Here is a 24,754-nt window from a genome sequence, read left to right as displayed (position 1 = left end):
CCATAGAAATTCAGTCTGCATTTCTGCTGAGACAGTAGGTCCTCCCGAAGAGGAGGCTGATCGGAGGGCAAATACCGATCAGAAGCAACTAAGACAACTCAAGCCGAGCCTTTCCTGATCTTCAGAAAACCTAGGTAGGAACGATATTGGTGGGAAGCAGTGAAGAAATCCCTTGTTGCATTCCAACCATAACTTTCTCATATCAAGGGGCTGGGCCGAAACTAGAGCGCATGAAAAGGCAGACACCGAGGTCTTATCAGTGTTCTTAGACTCTGTATTATCTCAGGAGGGAGATACTACTTGGGATCTACCATTGCCTGCTCAATTAATCCGCTACGGCATTCAGGGACCATTCCCAGAAGTTGGCAAAGAGGAAGATGTTCTGTTGTTCAAGCCACATCCTGAGGCACAAAGCCGCCTGTCACAGGGTCCAGATGCCCACTCTGCCCTGCTTTTTGTAGTCTCAAATGTCCACCAGTTTTCCTTTGAACAGCTGGAAGGCTTTGTGGTCCAAATGGATTGCTTAAAGCACCAGTAGGCTGATGTGAGTAGGCTCTCCACCAGACACCAGAGGCTTCTGATCTCTACCTTTCCCAAGTAACAGCCAGCAGTGATGAGCATCACAACTGTAAGTTCTGAGTGGTTAACGGAAAGTGGCAATCCACAGGTCAGACTAGCACCTTACACACACCACTGTAGTGCTTGAGCCGCTTCCCTAGAGACCAAAATGGAGTTGGAGGAATCCCCGATGCTCAGCCATCAGGGTTTTCAAGTTCCATGGAAGAGCTTGCATATGCCATCTGTCATTGGGGAGGATGCATGAGGCCAAGAGTACATCTAAACCTGAGAACTACCCAGAAAGACATATCTAAAGTTCGCCTGCATTAGTATCCCCAAATAGTGTGCTGTGGATTTGCTTTCATTAATTCTCTCCAATGCAGACTTCACAGTTTCTCCAAAGAGTCTGGATTCATCGAAGGGGATATCTGTTGGACGATACCCCTTGGGGGCAGTTTGAAGTACTGGGGGCCCTGTTCTTTCCTGTCCAGACGTCTAGTGTGGCAACATTAGAATCCTACATCCACATGAGTCCGAGTTGAGTCCCAATGAGTCTCCGAGTAGTTATTCATGCCATAACCGGTCCCACACTCAGTAAGGCAATAGTTAACATTTTCTCCAGATAGCAGCCCTTTAGTGTTGTTGTTTAGTACGTTAATTTATATAAAACATGCTTTATTGATGTATCTGTTGATATAATCATTCATCATCACTTTTCCTCTTCAGCAAAGCCCGCTCCATTGTAATATTGAACAGGCCACATGTATGGATCTCCAGTGGATGATAATGTTGTGTCCATTAGACGCAAAGGATTTAAATAATGTGGGTAATAATAGCATGTGAAGTTAGCAATATGTCCCTTTGTTCTCTTTTTAACTTTGTTCTAGCGTAGGCACTTGGAGGCTGTTGAGATACATTGTTGCAATTGCCTGCCCACCACGTATAGGAAACTGTTTATTGGAAATATGAGATTGTGCATGTGAAATCGTGCTGCGGTAGTAGGAGCAGCTGTTTTCTTTTAATGAGGTTTTGATGACGATTGCATGGGGATATATATATATATATATATATATATATATATATATATATATATATATATATATATATATATATCTATACTACAAGTTGGCCACCTTCTCCGCCACTTTAGAGAAGTAGGGTAGGAGGGAGATGGGGCGTAGGTTGTCCAGCTTTTCGAAGATGATATTAGGCTTCTTGCGGAGGGGAAGCACCACCGCTTGTTTCCATTCCCTAGGCATAGTGCTGGACCTAAAGGAGACATCCAATAAATGCCTAATGTATGGTTCTAGTGTCGTCAAGCTGTCCCCCAACCGTTTGGGAGATGCTGGGTCCCGTGGGGAGCCTGACTTCACTGACCTACATATTTTGATCAGGTCTTCTACTGGTGGGGTGGAGATTAAGCAGCAGATTTTGTCCATCAGTCTCTCTAACTGATACTTCGAACTCTCCCCCTGCCAAGGGTTGGGCAGAAAAAGCAGAGTAAATTTTGGACACTTTATCGCCAAAATAGTCAGCAATGCGATTGCAAACAGCAACTGAACAATCCTCTAACCCTGCAGAGGACTTGGGGACAGCCAGGGATTTATAAACACAGAACAGTTCTTTCGCTGAGTTCTCTGCCCCCATAATCCTATTGGCATAGTGGGCAGTTTTCGCTCTCCTGATTAGATTGTGATATGCCCATCTATTGACGAGATATCTCTCTCTTGCCTGGCTGTCATAGGCTACCCTCCACTGCCTTTCTGCTCGCTTACAATCCTTCTTAGCACAACGCAGTTCCTCATTGAACCAAGGTGCCGCTCTCCGTTTACGACCGCCCTCCTTCGGCCGGCCCAGGGGGGCCGTACGGTCCAGGGCCGCCGTGATACGGTCATTAAGCAATTTATTTGCTGAATCCGCGTCATCACCTCCAGGGGGGCCCTCTGCGATAAGAGCCTCATTGAACTCTGGCAGGGAAAACCTGGCCCATTTACGCCTAGGATAGTTAAGGGGAGTGGGGTCTGTCACCTTATGTTTAGGGAAAAGAATTTCAAATGGTACCAGGAAGTGGTCGGTCCAAGGGAGGGGCACGGGGAAAGCCGCTATGACTTCCTCCCAGTTCGCAAATACTGGGTCAAGCAAGTGGCCATGCTGATGTGTTGGAAGCTGGCCCTTTAGCTCTAGTTGTAAGGCCTGAAGTTCTTGCCGGAACTCCATCGCTCCTTTGTCCGACAGATCCTCTAAATGCATATTCAGATCTCCGAGTAGCAGAAACTTATCTCTCCGCAACGCCATCTCCGTAACACACTCAATTAGGTTACCTTTAAACCTTGCCAGGGGACGGTAGATTAGATAACCCTTCACCGTGGTGCCCCCATTAATTTCTATGGTAAAAACACCAGCCTCGCTATCCGCCATATGGACTAATTCCAATTGACAGGCAAGCTGCTGTTTAAATACAATAGCTATACCTCCTCCTCTGCCATCGGGTCTGTCCAGTCTCACCATCAGGTAATCTTCTGGTAATGCCTGAATGATGTCGGGATCAGAGTGAACATCCAACCACGTTTCTGTGAGGAATAGCAGGTCCAGTTGTCTATCCATTAGTAAGTCGTGGATATCGAGCTTGTGACATCGTAGTGATCTCACGTTGAGCAAGCCGCAGGACAAAGTGGAACTGCCCCGGGAATCAACTATCGCTGTACTAAATCGGAATTGGCAGTGTCTGCAACCTACTTCCTCCCCTATGTGTATGGTGTGAAGGCCGGGGGTACAGGTAATGGAGGACAGGCTTACAAGATCGTTCCTACTCCAAACTTTTCGATTATCAGGACCAGGGGTGGTGGCCATAGGCCGTGTCCGGTCGCGGACGGGCGCAGACGGGCTTGCCTTTGGCACGCCTTCGGCGCGCTTCCGGCGCACCCGCTGTGCCCGTCCGCTGCGCTTCCTAGACCAGGGTGTCATTTTATGCAGGCAGGGGCGGGGCGGAGCACTAGAGTGCTCGCCCAGCTCGTCCCCCTCACTCAAGATGGCGGGGCCGGTGAGGCGAGATCGCGGGGTTCGCGCCCTGCTCTCTGCAAAATTAGTGATTTTTAAAAAACACAGTACAATACAATTTAATACAAGCAGTCTGTATTAAAAACGAGTAGCAGCAATTAAATGTTTAAAAACAGTCCCGGCTTCCGCCTCAGGACAGCACTCCTACCGCGCTAGCAATCAGCGCGAGTGAGGGTTCTGGCGGCTTTTATACAGGCAGGGGCGGGCGGGGCGGAGCACTAGAGTGCTCGCCCAGCTCGTCCCCCTCACTCAAGATGGCGGGGCCGGTGAGGCGAGATCGCGGGGTTCGCGCCCTGCTCTGTGCAAAATTAGTGATTTTTAAAAAACACAGTACAATACAATTTAATACAAGCAGTCTGTATTAAAAACGAGTAGCAGCAATTATAATGTTTAAAAACAGTCCCGGCTTCCGCCTCAGGACAGCACTCCTACTGCGCTAGCAATCAGCGCGAGTGAGGGTTCTCGGGGCTTTTATGCAGGCAGGGGCGGGCGGGGCGGAGCACTAGAGTGCTCGCCCAGCTCGTCCCCCTCACTCAAGATGGCGGGGCCGGTGAGGCGAGATCACGGGGTTCGCGCCCTGCTCTGTGCAAAATTAGTGATTTTTAAAAAAACACAGTACAATACAATTTAATACAAGCAGTCTGTATAAAAAACGAGTAGCAGCAATTATAATGTTTAAAAACAGTCCCGGCTTCCGCCTCAGGACAGCACTCCTACCGCGCTAGCAATCAGCGCGAGTGAGGGTTCTCGGGGCTTTTATGCAGGCAGGGGGCGGCGGAGCACTAGAGTGCTCGCCCAGCTCGTCCCCCTCACTCAAGATGGCGGGGCTGGTGAGGCGAGATCGCGGGGTTTGCGCCCTGCTCTGTGCAAAATTAGTGATTTTTAAAAAACACAGTACAATACAATTTAATACAAGCAGTCTGCATTAAAAACGAATAGCAGCAATTATAATGTTTAAAAACAGTCCCGGCTTCCGCATCAGGACAGCACTCCTACCGCGCTAGCAATCAGCGCGAGTGAGGGTTCTAGCGGCTTTTATGCAGGCAGGGGCGGGTGGGGCAGAGCACTAGAGTGCTCGCCCAGCTCGTCCCCCTCACTCAAGATGGCGGGGCCGGTGAGGCGAGATCGCGGGGTTCGCGCCCTGCTCTGTGCAAAATTAGTGATTTTTAAAAAACACAGTACAATACAATTTAATACAAGCAGTCTGTATTAAAAACGAGTAGCAGCAATTATAATGTTTAAAAACAGTCCCGGCTTCCGCCTCAGGACAGCACTCCTCCCCGCTTTTTGAAAGAACAGCTACAACAACACAAACTTAACAGAGTCTTACGATCAGCTACTCTCAATCAACTGGTCATCCCTCGCACTAAAACTGTCACCTGGGGCGACCGGCGTTTTTTGGTGGCCGCCCCAAAGCTCTGGAACACGCTACCCCTAAACATCAGGCAAAGTTCCTCTCTCCTCCAATTCCGTAAACTTTTAAAAACCTGGCTGTTCACTCAATGATCATTTCTTTCTCATGTAGACTGTCACAAATAACTGGTTTTTATTAGCGCCAAGACGCCCAATGGTAAATGATGCGCTTTACAAATATTAAAAATAAATAAATAAATAAATAAATGTAGTACATGGCAGTCATGATGTCCGTCCGGATCAACACTACCATGTTGCACAAGTGTACCTTGAAAGCTTTCATCGCCATGAAGATTGCCATCAGTTCCAGAAGGTTGATGTGCATCTTCTTTTGCTGTGCTGTCCATAGGCCCTGCACTGTGTAGTGGAGTACATGAGCTCCCCATCCCTGGAGAGACGCGTCCCCCGTCAGTACAATTTGTGGCACAGGCTCTTGGGACGGTCGGCCCTTGCAAAGGTTTCGTGGGTTCCACCAATGCAGAGAGTTGAATTTCCCCACCGCTCACCAACACTAGGTCTTTTAACTGTCCTTGAGCCTGATTCCACTGATGTGCTAAGCACTGCTGAAGCGGACGCATGTGTAGTCTCGCGTGCGGGACTATGAAAATGCAGGAGGCCATCATGCCTATCAACTGCATGAACACTTTCGCTGGAAGCGAGTGTTGGGGTCTGAATTTTTGTATCAGCAATTGCATGCTGTTTATTCTCGCTGCATTTGGCTGAGCTTTGGCTGCCAGATTTTTTGTCGCGCCCAGGTACTGTCGCACGTGGGCGGGCTGAAGATGTGACTTTGGATAATTCAGTGAGAATACCAGACTGTGAAGAAGATGAATGGTGTGGGACATGTGGCTGGCACACTGCTGGGCCGTCTTTGCTTGAATAAGCCAGTCGTCCAGATACGAGTAGACATGTATGTGCTGTCTCCTGAGGTGTGCTGCTACTGTTGCCAGGCACTTTGTGAACACCCTGGGTGCCGTCGTTACTCCGAAAGGGAGGACTTTGAACTGATAATGTTGATGTTGAATAGTGAACCTGAGATACTGTCTGTGTAATGGGTGAATGGGTATATGGAAATAAGCATCTTTGAGATCCAGTGTTGCAAGGAAGTCTCCCTGACTGAGTAGTGGCAGAACCTGCTGTAAGGTGAGCATATGAAAATGCTCTGACAGAATGTAATTGTTTAGAGGCCTGAGGTCCAGTATAGGTCTGAGAGACCCGTCCTTTTTGGGTATTAAAAAGTACAGAGAGTACACCCCTGACCCTTGGTCTTCTACAGGCACGAGCTCTATGGCCCCTTTTTGCAGCATGCTGACAACCTCCTGCTGCAATAAGTGTAGTGCTCTGCGGACATAGGACGGTGTCTTGGTGGGATGTTGGGTGGAGTGGACGTCAATTGCAGACAATGCCTGTACTGTACAATGTCTCTCACCCACCTGTCTGTGGTGATGGACCTCTAGACTGGCAGGAGCTGCTGTAGTCTCCCCCCGACAGGTGTTATATGGTCGGGGGGCAGTGACAAGACGTCACTGTTTGGTATTGGCAGAGGATCTGAAACTGTTGTTTCCTCTGACTCTGCCCTTGATGTTGTTTCCACAATATCCACCCCGGTTGTTCTTATTGTAGGTGGATTGTGTACCTCCCTTGTTGTATTGTGTCTGTTGTGTTGACCGACCTCTGGAGGGGCCCCTAGTATTGGAGCGACGAAAGGAGCCACCCCGAAACTGCTGTGACTGCAGAGCCCCCATAGACTTTGCAGTCTCTGTGTCTTTTTTTTAAGTTTTTCAAGGGTGGTGTCAACCTCAGGTCCGAATAAGAAGTCTGGGTTAGCTGGTTGATTGAGGATAGAAGTTTGAATTTCAGGTTTGAATCCTGAAATTCTCAACCAGGCGTGTCTCCTTAACATAACGCTAGTGTTGATGGCCCTGGCTGCAGTGTCAGCTGCGTCTAGAGCGCACTTGATGGAAGCATTGGTTATCAGTTTCCCCTCCTGGTTGAGTAGTTCTGCACCCACCTTGTACTGATCAGGTAGGTGTTGCAACAGTGTCTCAAGGGTATCATAATGTGACCTGTCATATCTGGCCAAGAGTGCCTGAGTGTTGGCAATGCGCCAGATGTTAGCCGCTTGCGCAGCTACTCTTTTTCCTAAAGTTTCCATAACTTTTGACTCTTTGTCAGGAGGAGGAGCATCACCTGTAGTGTGGGAGTTGGCTCTCTTACGTGCATTAGAAACAACCAATGAGTCCAATGGCAACTGTCCCCTTATATTAGGAGGGTCCACAGGGGCCGGCCTATATTTCTTTTCAATCCTTGGGTTTAACACCCTGGCCCTAGTGGTGTCTTTAAAAATGTCACTAGCATGCTTGAGGACCCCTTTGAGCATGGGTAGGGTTTTGACTGCCCTTTCTGAAGTTGAAAAAGTGTCGACCAGGAAGTCTTCATCCACAGGGTCAGCATGTAGCTCGACGTCATGATTACTGGCTGCCCTTTCAATAAGGGCGTTAAAGGCAGTTGTGTCCTCAGTAGGAGACGTCTTCACACTATACACATGAGTGTCCGGGACAGTGTGCGGATCCCTTGAGTCAGCAGGGTCCGTCCATTGTTGGTCTTGATCATCAGGATCAGTGTCCACATGATAGAGGTCATCCTCATGTTCGTTATCCCCTGCCTCCACATCTGAGTATGTTGGCGAAAAATTTTGAGGTTCCTGTCCATAGTAATGGAGGGGTTCCACAAGAGCTGGAGAAGTTGTAGAAACTCTCTTCTTCAAGGGAATCTTATATGATTCCATGGGAGTTTCTGGCATTAATTTTCTTTTGTATATGGACAGTCTACCAGTTTCCGAGTCGATGAATTGTCTCGGGTCCCGTCTTCAGGCTCTTCTGCAGCCTCCATTTCCGTCGACACATGTTTAGTGGTGCCGATAGATTGTTTCGGCTCGAACATCTTCGGACGCACAGAGGGCAGTAACCCGAATTTGATAGGTGTCGACGCGGTCTGAACTTGTCCAACCAGCTTCGGCATCGAGGCCTTCTTAGGTCCGACCGATGTAGCCTTATCCTTGATGCGTTGGAGCGACTCCGACACTTCTTTGGCTATGAACGGACTGGGGTGCGTCGACTCGACAGGGTCCTTGGAGCAGGTCTTCGACTTGTCCGTAGGCCTCGACCGAGGATCGATCCCATCTTTCGGTTCGAGCCTTTTGTGCGAATCGACTCCCTTTGGCGTCGGCTTCGGTGGTTCGACGGCCTTGTCCTTGGTCTTCGGTGCCCCAACCATCGGCTCGACGACCTTCTTGAGCTTTCCGGCATCGACGGCCATTTTCTTTTTCTACGGCTCCGAGGGGTTTGAGGCCTTGGAGCCGACTAGAGTCAATTGCACTTTCGGTTTCAGTTTTGGGAAAGATGCTGTTGGTTTTGATTTCTTTGTATCGACAGATGGCGGTTTAGAAACCGAAGGCTCTTTAGTAATGTTCGAAGCCGGGCCTTTATGCCGGGCTGTTGAACGAGATTGTAGATCTTGGGTAAGGCCTAGTGGCGATCCCTCGACCTGAGCCTTATGGAGTGCGTCATCTTCGGCCCCCGTACAGCCGGTTTGGCCTAGCTCTTCGCCCGAGCTATATTCTACGGCCCAAAGGGCCTCCATGTCGTCTCCTACCTCATGGACGACGTTTTCGTCTTCGTCCTGCGCCTCCTCGTCTTCGGCGTCATACTCGGAGTCATGGCCCTAAGCCGGATCGGAGCAGTGTTCCTGATCCTCCAGATAAACGACCTCTTCGTCTTCGGTCCCAAAGATGTTCACGGGAACAGGCGCTGACTTCTTTGACTCCAATCGAGCCGCGCGTCGAATCTTGAGAGTTTTCTTCGACCTGCACCGGGCACAGGCCATACAGTTGGCTTTGTTATGGTCTGGGGACAGGCACTTGTTGCACACCGGGTGGACATTGATGTGCGGGTACTTTGCATTGCAAAGGGGACACCTCTTGAATGGACTCCTTTCCATTTGAGATCAAAGATCGGGTCGAGTATGGAAAGAAAAACCTGTCGAGTCCTCGATGTCCTCTAGAAACAAGGCACAGATACCGAACGAAACGATACCGACGCTATCGAAAGCCTTTTGGCTTTGTAGAAAGTTTTCCTAACTTGAGCTAAGATAGTAACATCCGAACCCAATGGCGGAAAAAAACAATCTGAGGATGGAGAGGATGCCCATGCGCACTGTAGTCCATGGGAGGAGCCACCTATCTCGTGATACTTCGAAGACTCTTCCAGGACAACAATGTGCAATCATCCGGACCCAACACTAGGCGGCGATCTATGCACAGATATGAATTCAGCAGCCCACATGCCTCGAACTATATAATTATGTCCATGCATCTCCCGTTCCGCAGTGCCACTCGGTGCTACGGCGGCCGCAGACCATCAATGTTGACATCTGTCGAGCTCCGATTGAAGACGCTTTGGCGTGTGACATTTTTCTCTGCAGCAAAGCTCCCATCGGCACCACTGTAGTAGAGACCAGCGAAGGAGCTGCTGGAACCAGCTTAAATCTTGGGGCCAATATGGAAGTGAAAACCGAAGTCCCAAAGGTACAGACAGCATCAGGTAAGGACTGGTGGAACTACACCAAAGACATGTAGCATGGCCCCCTTGAAGACCACTATCTGCTACAGGGTAAACACAAGCCTAATGAACTCTGTCAGCCGACCCCAATGTGGCAAACCAGTTCTGAAACTGGTGACTTGGAGTGCTATATTTATCTTGACGCCTCATCTTTTCGTTCGAGCTAGAGCGGCGGGATGGAGTTGATTTCAGTTTAACGTTTTGATGTTTGCACTTCTAATTCGCCCAGAATTCATCTTACCAGAAGACAGTGTAAATCTTCACCTTCCAGTTCTGGATTGCCTTCAGGTTCATAAGGATACATATGTCGAGTCAGGACCAGAGCCCAGGCACCAAATGCAACATCACCTTAATCAGCGACATACATCAGTCTCCTGCAGTCTCTGCATGGTTGAAGCCTCTAGTGTTTGGAGGGGACATGATTTCCTAGCACAGATTCTACAAATTTGGGCTCTGCCGTAAGAATGACAAAAGCTGGATGTGGAGCTCTGGATCCACATTAGATGGAATAGACAGAAAGCAACTGATATGAGCACACAGAGGAGACACTTATAGGTGCCTTGGTTCTGCCCTGTCTAGGGTGGCAGAATCCAACGCGGAGTTGCACGATGCCACAGGTCAGCGATCAGGAACCGTGCTAAGGAAATTGTCTGGATCCAGTCTGCTGCCAGGGGATATTATGGAGGTGAGAAATCTGTGGTGAGAATTATCCATCAAAAGCTTCATAATCTTCAAACATATCCACTACTCCCCAAAGATGTCTTTTGTAATGTCCTTCACTATGTTAAAGTGTCCATCAATTATTAAGTCACTTACAGCTACCTGTAATGCTTTTGTATTTGCATCTTTACTTAATCTTTTCTGTTAAATGTTAGGACCATAGAAAACAATCACTGTCTACTTCAATCTATTTTTAGTCATAGCATCAAGGATCAACCGGAGGAATAAATACAGTCTAGGGAACGAATATGAGGCGGGACCAACCTCTCTGGAAAAGGTTGGTCTCTTGGATTAACACCTTGGAGGCTAAGGGGTTTTCCCCTCCTATGCTGCAAATGCTTGAATACTATAGTTTCATGACAAGGTCAACTCGTCATAAGCACAGCGCAGGTAACACCCATGACGAGTTGACCTTGTCATGAGCATGGAAGGGGTTAAGAAATGGTTCCTTTTCATGTTATGTTATGTTGATTTGTACAGAGCACTAATCAAGAGAGAGTATCCAGGCGCTTGTGTAGGTGTGTGGTTCCCCAAGGTGCTTATAGGAACAGCCAGGTCTTCAGCTTCTTGTGGAACTCAGGAAGTGAGAAGAAGACTCTGATGTGTTGAGGGAGATTGTTTCATGTCTGGGTAATATTTAGGAGAATGAGTGACCTCTAGTTTTGCTTTCACAGATGCAGTGAGTGTGCAAGCGAGAGTGAGGCAAAGAGTAGGTGTGTGGTGGGTTGGTGAAAGTGTATGAGGCTGTTCAGGAATTCTGGTCCTGTGTGGTTTAGGGCTTTGTATGTGTGCGTGAGAAGTTTGAATTGGCCGCGCCTATGAATGGGGAGCCTTTGAAAGCTTCCTGACATGCAGTGTGAAGTGCGAAGGAGGTAGAGTAAGAATCTTGCAGCAGTGTTCTGGATGGCCAGGAGACTGTATAGGATTTGTTTGGAGATTCCGGCACAGAGATCGTTGCAGTACTCTGGCCTGCTGGTGATGAATATGTGTGTGATGTTCTGGTGTTCTGAGACAACCATTTGAAGATATTTTCCAGCATGTGTACAATGTGGAAGCAGGAGGAACACACTGCGCTGATTTGAGTTCTCATGATGAACTTGTCATCTAGAATTATCCCTAGATTTCGTGAGTGGTCTGTGGGTGTTCTTCTAAGGTCTGATGGCCACCAGGTGGAGTCCCATGGGGAGGTCTTGTTGCGGAAGATCAGTACTTTGGTATTGCCGGAGTTGAGCTTTAAGCGGTACAAAAGGGGGTGGTGATGGACGGAGCAGTCAAAAGATCTGGGTTTAATCCATCACCGTTCTTTAGCCCACTCTGCCACCCCGTTCAGACATGGCTATATGCAAATCAGTCTGACCCTGTGCCTCATGGGAAGAGTCCAGCCCGAACTGCCAAGCCATGTCTTCCCTGGACCGGAAACAAGCTTCCGAGGACCGGTTTCTGGCATTCCAGCCGTCTTCAGCCCGGCTTGCTTGAATCCAGTGGCAAAGTGAGCAAGGGACTCACATCTGAGTATATCCTGCCACACTTATGGCAGCCAAAAGCGGTACAAAATGGGGTGGTAATGGACGGAGCATCCGAATCAATCAAACACTCACACCCAGTCAAAAGATCTGGGTTTAATCCCCCCCCTTTTGTACCGGAGTTGAGCTTTAGGCAGTTGGTTCTCACCCCGTCTGCTACCATGGTCATGCAATTGGGAAAGTTCGTTCTGGTAGTGGTTGTCTTTTCTGTCAGGGAGAGGATGACTTGGGTGTCATCGGCGCAGGAGGTGAAGGTGATGTCTTGTGATCAGATGAAGTTGGCAGGTGTCATGTATATGTTGAAAAGGATGGGCTGAGGGACGATCCCTGGGACTCCTCATATCAGTTTCTTGGGCTCTGATGTGAAGGAAGGCTGCCTGGTCCTTTAAGTCGTTCTCTTAAGGAACAGATCTATATGAATGCGGATCCTTGTATGCCAATCTAATGGAGTCTTCTGATGAGGGTACTTTGGTAGACCATGTCTAAGGTCGCCGCGAGGTCTAGCAGGCTAAGGGACTTTTTTCCTTGGTCCAGGATGATTCTATTGTCAGTGGCCGCAATGAGTGTTGTGGTTCTTTCAGAATTGTCACTGAGTTTTGTCTACAAGATGTAGAGTAGCATATTTAAAACGGTCTTGTTTTTCACTGGGACATTCAGTCCCCTTAACAATAAACCTATGAGTATTATCATTAAGTTGTGTACTCCACTTTGTGCTGCTGCAGATGCAAAACTAAGTGTGCAGAACTTGTTCTTATCCTTGGTCGGTTGCGGAGGCTTCCTTACTGTCGGTGGATCTCTCCCTTATTATTCAACCTTAACATTAAGGCAACATACCTTAAAACTAATCTTATAAGACACCAATCTTCAAAATAAAACAGATGTGGTATTTCAATCTCCTTTACGATAACCCCTACACATTTACTTTAATACTGTAGTTAAAAGACGTGCTCCCCTTCCACCACCCTAATTTTCTCTGAACACCCGAAAATTATACCTATATTTAAAGGAGCAAACACACACTCAAATGTGCTTTCATCTCCCTGTGAGTCTGCATCAGAGTATTCTGACCCCTGCGGTGAGTCTCTCGTACCTTTAGCTCCTTTCAAGCATTTCAACACTTTAGGCTTTGCCACTGCTATGCTTTTTAGAGACTGCTTCTTTCTTCGTCTTTAGGGGTTTCCCCATACACCACTGTGACTGTAATCATGCATATTTCTGTTCAGATCTCCAACTTTGGTCATTTCCTCTCTATCTTGTAGCACACTATTTCTCAAGCATCTTTAACAGATGTGGAAAAGATCTTTCTCCCATGCCACATGAAGATTATGCAAAATGGATGCCCCCAATGATATGGAACATTTTACAATTGCACAAAGCCTGTTTATGGCTTAAGTGTCTTTGTTGCATAGGATACAATGACTACGCCCCTTCTTGAGCCAAAGACAACAGTTCTTTTTCATCAAAATAGTCAACTCCTGTAAATATATCGGGGGGACCCTCCCTCTGTCAGGTTCTTCATAAACCCCTGCGTAGGTGTGAACCAAACTAGATTTGAAGGGAGGGGCGGGGGTGTTGGGTAATACTGCCTACCTCTAACACAGTGCATGGTGTTGTATCTCGATCCTCTGCTCCTCGTGCACTCCCTCTTATGTGGCTGCTGTTCTTCCGTGACCTATATTCAAGGTTTCAAAAGCAGTTCTTCCTTAATGTTGTCAATAAATGAACCCCACCACAGATGGTGCTGCTCTTTTGACCATTCATAAACTATCTTTCTGAGGTGGTCCATTTTATCTCAGAGCAAGGTCATTGAAATACACATTGGCCTTTAACCTGATCCTTTATTCAAAGTAATTTTGGAGGAGTCTAAAAATATCAAGTTTGACGTAGCTTTTTAAGATCATGTTATGCACAATGAAGCCTCTGGATACGTACAATGCTAAGTACCCAAATAAACACAACATTTTAGCCAAACACAAATCCAACTTGTTGGGAAGACTTGTGTTGTTCACTATTAAAAACCTGCACCAAATTTTCAAAACAGCACTACATCTCCAAGGTAAAGGCCAACCATTTTGATAAAGACTACACACTCATGTATGGCCTATCCCGCCCTCGTAGTTTTGTATAACGGAAAGAATGTCACTCAAGCTAATCAATTATTGTAATTTCATTAAGAATGAAAAAGACAATCACATTTAAAACACACTTCCTCCCCCAAATGTCTTCACACAAGTGCTGTTACACTACTGAACAACATTCTGCTCACTATAAAGTTTACAACAAATATTCCTCTCAAACTAATGCTTTTATCTTAAAATCGATGGTCACTCCATGACAATAACACTAAATTAAATGAAGTAAGAGTTCAAAAACCTAAAGCATACTTAAAATAATTACAAAGAACCGCATTCTTATCAATCCTGGGCCAAAAAACGTCACCAAATAAGCAGTGGGTCTCCACTTTCGTAATAACATTTGGATATTTTTACTTTGATTCCAAGAAATAAGCTCACACTTACGTACATCTTCCTTGAAGTACCAGTGATGAATAATAAACATTGTATAAAGAGAACCTTCATTGCCCACTTGTGATTTCAGCCTATTTAACTCTGCAACTTAAAAAGCACCCACTTAAATACATGCGCCGCCACCAACACCATAGTTTAAAGCAAGCTGTAGGAGTAACATTTCTAGAATGTGTGCCGATTTCTTTTCCAGGCATGCATTACTAGGGAATTTTTTTATGCCAAAAAAAGAGAAACAAAATTTGTACTGACCGTCTGTATTTTTACTAAGAGGTGGTAAAATGGGCCCTCTACTTCGGGGAAACGGTTGCATTCCCTGTGCCAAAGGATAATTGCAAGAGACTGGATAGAATGGAAACAAAACATTAGCTCTTTTACGTGGATCACAGAAAATATGAAAATGGAGCGAGGGCTTACTCCAGCACTATATTGTCAGTTATAGAGCACAGTTAATAAATAAAAAATGAAATAAAGTATGAATATTTTTCATCCTATTCCATCAAATGTGGTATCCGTCCATTTGTAAAAATATAAAAGTGTACAAAACAAACATGAGTCTACAAAAACAAAACAAACAGTAAAATACTTTACATAAGTAACCCCTACCTTCAATGGGCAGGTCGAACACCTCAATTAATGAAAATGTTCCATCGAGAATAGCATTTAATAACTTGACAATACATCACAAATAAAGCACGGACCAAATCACAGGATTAACATACCGCAATGGCCAAGTGTTCAAATGTATATATCAGAGTAGTCAAAAATATGAATCTACAAAATAGCTAAATAAAAAATAAAAACAATCAAACCGTAATTTCGAGCTACGGCATAACTGAAATGGAGTGTAGAAGATGGTATAATATACTTACCTTCATGAAGCTAGCAAAGACCACTCAGGCAAAATTCACTAGAATTACAATCCAACTCAAAATAAACACAGGAAAAATGGGACGTAATAAAACAAAGGGCCTTGAGAGTACTCTTCTTTCCAAGCAATATATTTTGCGAATAGCGTAGTAGGCCAATCAGGCTACCCTGAGTAGATCATACTAAACCCAAAGCCCATGCAAATTTGGTGGCTGTGCTACGTTGCTTAAAAAAATGATTAACGGAGGACTTATGTTTCTCAGGTACACAGAACTTACTGGCCCAATTTTCTAAAAGAAGCGCGATTACTCAGCAAATATACAATTTCATGCGTTTGATAATGGACACAGATACGGGGCCATAAACAGCACAGCTAGCTCTTTGGGTGAAGTGCACTTATTGTACGAGTGTGGTCTTGATGTGCGGACAGGTGCCAGTGCTATGTGGTGTTCTACTATTTCAGATCTGCATACATGAACAGATCTCTATATATCAATAAGAAAGCAAACACTATCCTGTGTTAGGTGTTCAAAACATTAACATTATTACTCACATAATGTAAGTGCGCATAATGAATCACTTAGTTAATGCGAGTCACTGACTTGCACCATTCCTGGGAGTGCTTGCCCGGTAACTGCACGATGAAGACAGCACATGCAACATAACATAATATATGTTTTTAAGTCATAGCTTTCGAAGAAAAGTTATTCTGGAACCCAAGGTGCATCTTACCACTAGTGGATATTATGGCATGCTCTAGGATAAAGTATGTATGCATATGTGTTTGCGGACGTACTAGGACACATGACATGCATAGAAGTATTCTTATGGTAGCCCCTTGGGCTATGCTACACTGTATCATTACCTGTAAAAAAAATAGTGACCATTCCTCGTGCAAGACTGAAGGCTAGCAAGTAAAACATTGACAAATAATATATTTAATGTCTTCAGATACCTTCTAAAAGGGCTTATCTGGCCCCATTGGGCAACTTAAAGGTGTGTGAACCCTGCAGTCACACTGCTGGTTAAAGAGGAAAGACAGTTAGCAAATTTCCTCAAAGTAAACGGTTTCTCATTATAAAGATAAAAGTCCTCTGCGCCCTGCATCTTGTGGGAGAGAGGACTCTATGGAACCTGAGACATTATGAGCCTGCATGGAGTTTCATTGCTCCTCACACCTGCGTGTGTACTGAACATCACGCGTTACGTGGGCAGGGCCAAAACGAGTGCTTTCACGTGCGTCTATGGGCCCGGATTAACATCGGCGTGTAGGCAGGGCCAAAGTTGGTCCCTCTGCATCTGTCAACAGCACTCATAATGGAGCAAAAGATCAAAAATAAACAAAATTCGTAATAAACATGGTCATGGATAAGTGGTATCCCTTAGGGACATCTTCATTTTAAAATGCTTATCCTTAGGAAAATCTTTAGGGAAACCCTTACTTAAAGTGCAGATGCATGAGGATTGTGTTGACAACATTTTTTTAATTTACTCAGGAACTGAAATTATGTTTTTATGAAATTGTGATTGTTGTGTACTATTGTTTCCACTGTATTTGATTTTATTGTCTATATGTTTGCATGTCTGTACATGCTTTTTAATTCTTTTCAAAAATAAGAATAATCGCCTTTGTGATTTTTTATGAATTTTGCTTATTTAAAATAAATTGTCTTTACTACGGAAGTGGGTTGTGGTGTCCTCTTACTATTATGTGGGCAAAGTTTGCTGGTCACTGCCTGGGTTGATACCTACAAAGTGGTTAGACTTATTGCACGCAGCCTCCCATTACCTGTTGTGTTTTTCATGATGGGTGTTATATTGCCAAACTTCCTGGCAAAGAATCTCCTCTATGGTATCCAAGTAGGTGTTTTGAGGTAAAGTAATGTACAGACTCTTAACGCCAAGGCCTACCCAAAAAGTTGTTAGAAGGGTCAATGGGTATATCATGCAAAATATCTAGACGGTCCCTCAAGTCCTTCAAGTAAGTTGGAGTATGTTGTACAATGGGGCAGAGAAATAAGACAGCAAATTGAAATAGTGGTTTAAGAACATAGCTGATGCACAACACTACTGAACGAGCAGGTGGAGGCATCCAATATTTATGTAACTTAGGTAAGATGTAAAAGTAAGGTATCACTGTATTTTCTTTCATTCGGAACGAGGCTTCCGTTAAGATCCAATACTAAATCTGAGCTTCCTACACTAGGTGGTGTATAGTATTCATTTTAATGTCCGTGGTATGCTAATAATCTTGTACATTTAGACTCATAGTCCTCTTTGGTGAGCAGGACAATAACCCCTCCTTTGTCAGTTGGTTTTATGTTAATGTTATGTTATTAAAATTTCTAAAGCGGGACTGTTACCCTAAGGTGTCCTGGCGCTGAGCACTACCTCATTGGTTCCCGTGGAGTGAGACAGCTATAATATGAATAACCAGGTTTTCAGCTCTCGTCTAAAGGAGAAGCTCAGTTGCATTTCTAAGGTGAAATGGTGGGCGGTTCCAAGCTCTAGCGGCAGAGGTAATGAAGCTCCTGGAAGCTCCAGGAAGCTTTTTTAACTAAAGGAACAATCGTTTGTTTTGCTGCCAGAGAGCGTAAAGTTCTTCTGGGTACATACCATTGAAACTGTTGTTTCAAGTAGTCAGGACCATTTCCATTTTATGCCTTGAAGACTGTGCAAAGGACTTTAAATTGAGCCCGGTGTTTCACTGGGAGCCAGTGAAGGTGTCTTAGTTCCCACTTGTCTGAAACAAACCTAGGTGTGCCCGTCAGAAGCCTGGCAGCTGTGTTCTGCACTACTTGAAGTTTGTTCATAAGTCTCCTTTGGATATTCAGGTAGAGACTATTACAATAGTTCAGGCGTGCCAAAATAAGTGCTGAAACCACAGTCCTCAGGCGGTCACCAGAAAGAAAAAACTTGATTTCCCTCAGAATTCTGAGGAGAAAGAAACATGAGGAGACAACCCCACTAATCTGATCACCAAAAGTAAGATTCTTGTCCATAATCACCCCCAGGTTCTTCACCTTCTCAGCTGGTTCAGGAACTGTTCTGAGTTCTTTCGGCCACCAGTCCGTTGTCCAGATATTCATGTTGTTACTGAAAATGATAACCTCCGTTTTTTCAGAATTAAGTCTTATGCAGTTTCACACCATCCAACCCGTGATGGCTTTCAGGCAGTTGTAGCATTTCCTTTTGGTTTCAGATTCATGACCACGATGAAGAGAGAGTACTATTTACGGGTCATCCGCGTAAGATGTCAGTTGGAATCCGAAAGACCATATCAGGGCTCCCAGCGGGGACACATATACATTAAAAAGTGTAGGGCTCAGGGACGACCCCTGAGGCACCCTACACGGCAGGGAGAAGAGCTTAGACCTAGCCTTGTCCAGGTCCACTGATTGCGATCTATCAGTGAGAAATGATTTAAAGAGGTTCCAGGCCGTGCTTTGAACCCCATTTTCTGATAACCGGTCCATCAGAACCTTATGATGGAACGTCATCATTAGCCAGTTCTTACTTTGCCAATCTCTCATTCCTGGTAATGTTCTGGAAGGTGCTATACGTAAATTAATGTAAAACAAAAAACTGAGAAACCACATTGGGGGAAACCAAGTCACAGAAAAATTATTTTAAGAAATGGCAATTTTAAAGAAATATAATTAAATCGCAAACTAAAAAATAATTCTAAAGGAAACACAATTTTAAGGAAAAATGTTAAAGGACATTAAACATGGGTGGAGTTTATGACTAGCCAGAGTTTTTTGATTTCAAGGATGAGTAATGTATTGGGGTGATGAGGGGTTTTAGTGATCTGGAATGGGTGGACGTCTGGCATAGATAAAGGTTTTTAGTAAGTATGGGCGAGATTTGCAAATTCGCGCTCCGCAAATTCGTGCGAAATTGCAAAAAAAAGTCAGTGAGTTCTCGAATTTTCCCGCGAACTCGCGGATTTTTGTGCCATTTGCACAAATATGTGACCACGTGTACCTGTAACTTTGCCAGCACGCCAAAAGGCGCCGAGGTCCCTTGAGTGAGCTGCCCATTATAGTGGGGACGGGCGGGAAGTCATTTTATACCGCTAGTGTGTGGTGGACGGGGCCAAAAATGGGCGGGGCTTCTATGCGAGTTCACATGCATCTTGTTTATAAAGTGTCAGAGACGGAGCAGAGCAGCAGATGAGGAGAAAGCAGCCTCCTGGTCACAGGAGCTACACGGGGATGGCGCTCGGGAAACTCATGGATGCAAAAATACGTTTGGCACAGGACCCCAGAATCCTTCAGATGTCCAAGATAGCTGTGAAACGCATGTTGGTACAAAGCCATTCTGATCCTGCTCAGTGGGTTCAGGCGCATGCAGCTGCTGCTGCTGCTGGACAATGTCCCATCTCATACTAAACTGCCCCGTACAGGCATATGCTGGCGCTGGCCTGGTACATGCGCATACCGGTGCCAGGGGGGGACACGTGTTTATTGGTGCTGTGTATCAAGTTATGACTTTACATTTTGACTGCACCAGACGGTGGTACCACCTACACCGATCAGGAGCATCCAGGCACCAGACTTCATGGTGCAAGAGCATAATGGTGCTGTGCGGTATGGGTATATATGTACTGGGGACAGGGGGCACTTAGCACAATGTGTGCACACACCCAGAGGGCTCCCAGGCAATTGAGCACAAATGATTTTCACACAGAGGGCTACGGGGCAGCTCAGCAGCATGGGGGCTCACACCCACTGGGCCCCGGGGCAGTTCAGTAGCGCGTGGGCTCACAACCCCTGGGCAGCTCAGCAGCGCGGGGGCTCACACCCACAGGGCTCCCGGGCAGTTTAGCAGCGCCACCCTCTGGTTCATCACTGCCACCTTCTGGTTCATCACTGCCACCTTCTGGTTCACCACTGCCACCTTCTGGTTCACCACTGCCACCTTCTGGTTCACCACTGCCACCTTCTGGCTCACCACTGACACCCTCTGGCTCACCACTGACACCCTCTGGCTCACCACTGACACCCTCTGGTTCACCACTGCCACCCTCTGGTTCACCACTGCCACCCTCTGGTTCACCACTGCCACCCTCTGGTTCACCACTGCCACCCTCTGGTTCATCACTGCCACCCTCTGGTTCACAACTGCCACCCTCTGGTTCACAACTGCACCCTCTGGTTCATCACAGCACCCTCTGGTTCACCACTGTAGATTATGGGGAGAAAGCACACCTGCCCAGCCTCAAGCGGGGGCTGGTTAATGTGTTACTGAATTTGAGCTTTAATTCCGGCACCTGCTTCCTTATCTGTAAGTGTTTCCTGTTGTGGTTTAATTTTTGTGACAGCCTGGAGCATTGTGCCATACTTGTAACTATTCTCTGACCCTGCTTCAAGGGTCAGAGCAGGGTCAGAGAATAGTTGCAAGTAGGCAACAACTGCCGCTCAGGAAGCACTTACAGGGTTACAGCAGGTGCCCAATTTGAAGTTAATTTCTTTGTAACCATTTTTTAAATGGTTACAAAGAAATTAGCTTCAACTTGGGCACCTGCTGTAACCCTGTAAGTGCTTCATGTACTTCAGTTTTTTAAAATCCGTCCCGCAAGCGATTTCGCGGATTTTTCTGCAATTTCGCGAGATTCGCGGACCGCGAAATTGCAGAAAATCTGAAATTTCCGTGAACGGAACAGATTTTACGCCCATGCTTAGTTTTTAGGGTTCACAGATAAGTGGAGCTAGGGGTGGTGAAGTGTTTTTAGGGTTCAGGGATGGCTAGGGGTGGTAAAGAGATTTTAGGGTTTAGGATTGGGGAGAGTTTAGGGAAGCAAAAGGTTCTTAGGATACAGGGACGGATGAAGTGTAGGTGTAGAAATAGGTTTTTAGCTTTGGGGGATGAGAAAAGTTTAGGGGTGGTGAGGGGTTTTAGGGGTCTTGGATGGGCAGTGTTTAAGGGTGGCAGGGTTTTTTTTTAGGGTTCAGGGATGGTGGAGTTTGAGGTGGTGAGAGGCTTTCAGGTGCCAGCGATAAGTGGGGTTTAGGCATAGAATGTTTTTTAGGGTTCAGAATTGGGTGGGGTTAATGGGTTCAGAATTGGGTGAGGTTAAAGGGTTAAGATATGGGCGGAGTGTAGGGTTGGAAAGGGCTTTTTGAGGTTTAGGGATAGGTGTAGTTTAGGCATGGCGAGTAGTGTTCAGGGGACAGAGATGGTTGATGTTTATTGGATGTGAGGGATAAGGGTTGGAGTTTTTAGGGAATAGTGAGGGGGTCAGCGAATTAAACCTATCCGCAGAAATTGTTTGACAATATAATAGATCTACATCTGTAATAATGTCCTCTAAAGTAAAGCACAGAAATAAATACCAAAAACAAAACTGTTTCTGAAGTTAAAACCTGCAATCATTGCACTTAGACCTTTGAAAGTAAGCAAGCCAAAGCAAATTTCAAGCTAAAAATACATTATTTGATCTGGTTTCTATGAAATGGAGAACCCTTTTTTTTAATGAAATCGCATAGAATTCTGAAAGGTCTTAATTTTGGCAGTGTCCATAGTTTCAATCTCCTTAAAGACTATCTCAACTATCTCAATAGTATCTCAACTAGGACAGTTGTGAAAGGGGGACAAAATGTTGAGCTTACTCCAAGATTTGTGTCTCCGATTGATTCTGGAGCAAAATTAAATTCAGCAGCAACCTACCGCTAAAAATAGGTTGGTAAGTAGGTGTTCTTTATCCTCTCTAAGACTGCCCTGCTCTCCAAACCATCTTTAACCTTCACTGCTTTCTAGTCTCTTTTTACCAATAAATACTCTCAGTCTATACCCTGTGCTGCTGTCCCACCCTTCTGAACAATACACTGTCCGTCCGCTCCACCATATACCAGGCACTCTTCTCTCTAACCCCTGTGGACCCTGTGATGCTCTTTGCCCATCCTGCTGCCTGCCCCTCTGAACCCTATTGACAATTTGCGGCTTTCCGCTCGGAGTGCGCTGCATGTTTGAACCTGAGCTGCTTCAACCTGGATTCCCCTTAGGACCGGGCACAGGTCCTTACATCTTACATTCTGAACTACTCTCTTCCCCCCAGGAGTGTGACAACTGTTTGTCATTTGTATGATGAAAAATATGTACTAATCTTGACAAAAGGACGATTATGGTATTGATTGGGCAGCAGCAGTGTAGTATATGTAGAAAATAAGCATCCACCATGACCACCTACATGCTTCTGTGTATTATAAACCAGCAAACATATGTTCAATATATAAAAGGAAAAACGACTAGCATTAAAATGAGAGTTAATATAGTACTTTCCGCGATTACCCTGTTTTCTAGCACCCATAAGCATTCTTAAAAATTGAAACAGAGATATAGTAACATAACTCAACTGGCCAGGAAAAAACAATTTGATCATGTGGGATCAACAGCCAGGATCAGAAACCAAATTTGTAGATTTGCCGTTGTGAAGGTCCTGAAACAAACCAATCAGTGCATACACTCACATGCATAACTGTTTTATTTTAAAGGATATTACAAATCACCTCTGAGTTACATGACCTCAAAATGAAATTCTGCCTTCGGCATTGTTCCTCTATATGTTCAAGGAACTCCTTGGTGAATTGCAATACCCTTATAATGTTCAGCAAGGGCCAGTTTATCCCACATATAATACACAGTCAAGGTGGAGAGAAGTCCCTCCAGATCTCGAAACCTAAGCCCACCCCGAGTGGTTATAGAGCCTTATGTTACGCCCAGGAGATGCATATTCTATGGGCTGAGGTAAAAATCATGGGTATATGGTCTCCACTAGGGCGCTAGCTGCACGTCAGCCTCTTGGAGCTTGAAGCTATCCAGTTTGTCCTGAAAGTCTTCCTACCGACCAGCAAAGTGATGCTGGTGCAGGTTCTCACTCACAACACAACCACTAAATGGTAAGTTCAACAAAGGGTAACTACCTCCAGTGGTAGTGGATCAGCCAGGGATTATCCTGGTGACCAACCATCTGGCGGGGTCTCTGAATGCCAGAGCAGATGAACTGAGGAGATGATGTCGGGTGGTTAACAAATGACATCTTCATCTTGGGGGGGGCTCAGGATATCTGCAACCACTGGGGGCGTATGGCTGGATCTTTTTCCCACAGCTGAGAACACACAGTGCTAAGGCTAAGTTTACATTAGGAACATCATTAGAAGGCACATAACTCCTGCAATGGACCACTGCTCCAGTATACATTTCCACCAATACTTCTCCTGCCCCACGTTCAGAAGAAATTTACGACAGACCAGACCAAAGTCATCGTAATAGCCATGGATTGCACCAATGAAGTGTGGGACCAAACGCTCGGGGGCCTGAGCATTTTCCCTTCAATCCAACTAACCCTTCAGGAGAACTTCCAGTCTCAGCAATAGGACTGAGTCTCGCACCCTAATCTTCACTTCATGTGTGGAGACTGAAAGGTGATAAATGAGTTAGGATTTGTAGTCTGAAGTGGTGGATGTGATCCTCACAGCTAGATGCCCCTCAGTCAAATCCCTTTATTCATGTGATGGGAGAAGTTTGTGGCCTTGTGTTGAGGCTATCATCTTGATTCATTAAAGGCCATGTTAACAGCTGTAGTACTGTCCTGTTAGCCAAACAAGGTTTGCATGGGCATAATTAAGAATACATGTCAGCCTTTTGGCCTTTTATATGTGCCAGACCAGCCTTCTGGATCTAAATCACCTGTTATGATGAGTTTTCTACAAGGTTTCATTCATAGGTTTCCTCCAAATTACTTCATCATGCCTGAATGGGGCCTTAATTTGGTCCTCATGTTTGTAACGTGCCTGTAATTCAAGCCCATGCATATCTGTTCCCTGTAGTTCTTAAACATCAAGATATTTTTTTCTTATTACCATAGACCATCTTCTTTCCTGACAAGTTGGTAGTGAGAACTTGGGCCATCTTTCAATTTAAAGTGGTATACCTCTTTAACGTGGGACAATCCATTAACCTACCAGTGAATTTTTATGCTCGACATCCCTCAAAAGCGAAGATTCCAATCTGTTTGATCCCAAGGGAGCTTTCTAGTTTCTACATTGAACACAGAGAGTATTGTGTTGATGATTAGCACTGTGTGGTTTTCCGGTGCTAAAAAAAGAGTAGGCAGAGGAGTAATTTTTCAAAGCGGACCGCCCTATGCATAAAGATATACTACACTCTAGGCAAGCCACAAGCATTTCAATGGTCTAAGTCACATTCCAGCAGAGCCAGGGAAGTTCTTATCTTCAACCCTGACAAGCAGTAATAGGGGCGTTGGTGCACACATTCATCAAGCACTACTTCTTTGACTGCTAGGTGTACATAGAGGGTAATTTTGGCCGCTCAGTCCTGCGGAGCCGTTTGGTCTGAGCCTGGGAGGGTGTACATTGGTAGTCTAAAATTGAATAGGAGTAATCCGTGGTTCGAAGTAGCCACCAGAATAACAAGTTAATTACATTCCATAATGCTTGTTCTGTTG

At 45.6% G+C, this 24,754-nt stretch overlaps 1 protein-coding gene across 4 annotated transcripts in view; it reads right to left on the bottom strand.

Moving 5' to 3' along the window:
• RBM27 (RNA binding motif protein 27) overlaps positions 1-24,754 on the bottom strand; it is a 1,065,407-nt gene that overhangs the window by 576,142 nt on the left and 464,511 nt on the right. For 2 of the 4 annotated variants that reach the window (XM_086931662.1, XM_086931660.1), the window contains one exon: positions 14,668-14,757. The exons of the other annotated variants lie outside the window; for them this stretch is intronic. In XM_086931662.1, coding sequence (XP_086787788.1) covers positions 14,668-14,757 — 90 coding nt within the window. The remainder of the gene's footprint in view (positions 1-14,667; positions 14,758-24,754) is intronic. 4 annotated transcript variants of the gene reach the window in all.

Source organism: Lissotriton vulgaris, chromosome 7, assembly GCF_964263255.1.
Source record: "Lissotriton vulgaris chromosome 7, aLisVul1.2, whole genome shotgun sequence".
NCBI lineage: Eukaryota > Metazoa > Chordata > Amphibia > Caudata > Salamandridae > Lissotriton > Lissotriton vulgaris.
The sequence above is the reverse complement of the archived record's forward strand: the minus strand, read 5'-3'. Positions and strand labels throughout refer to the sequence as shown.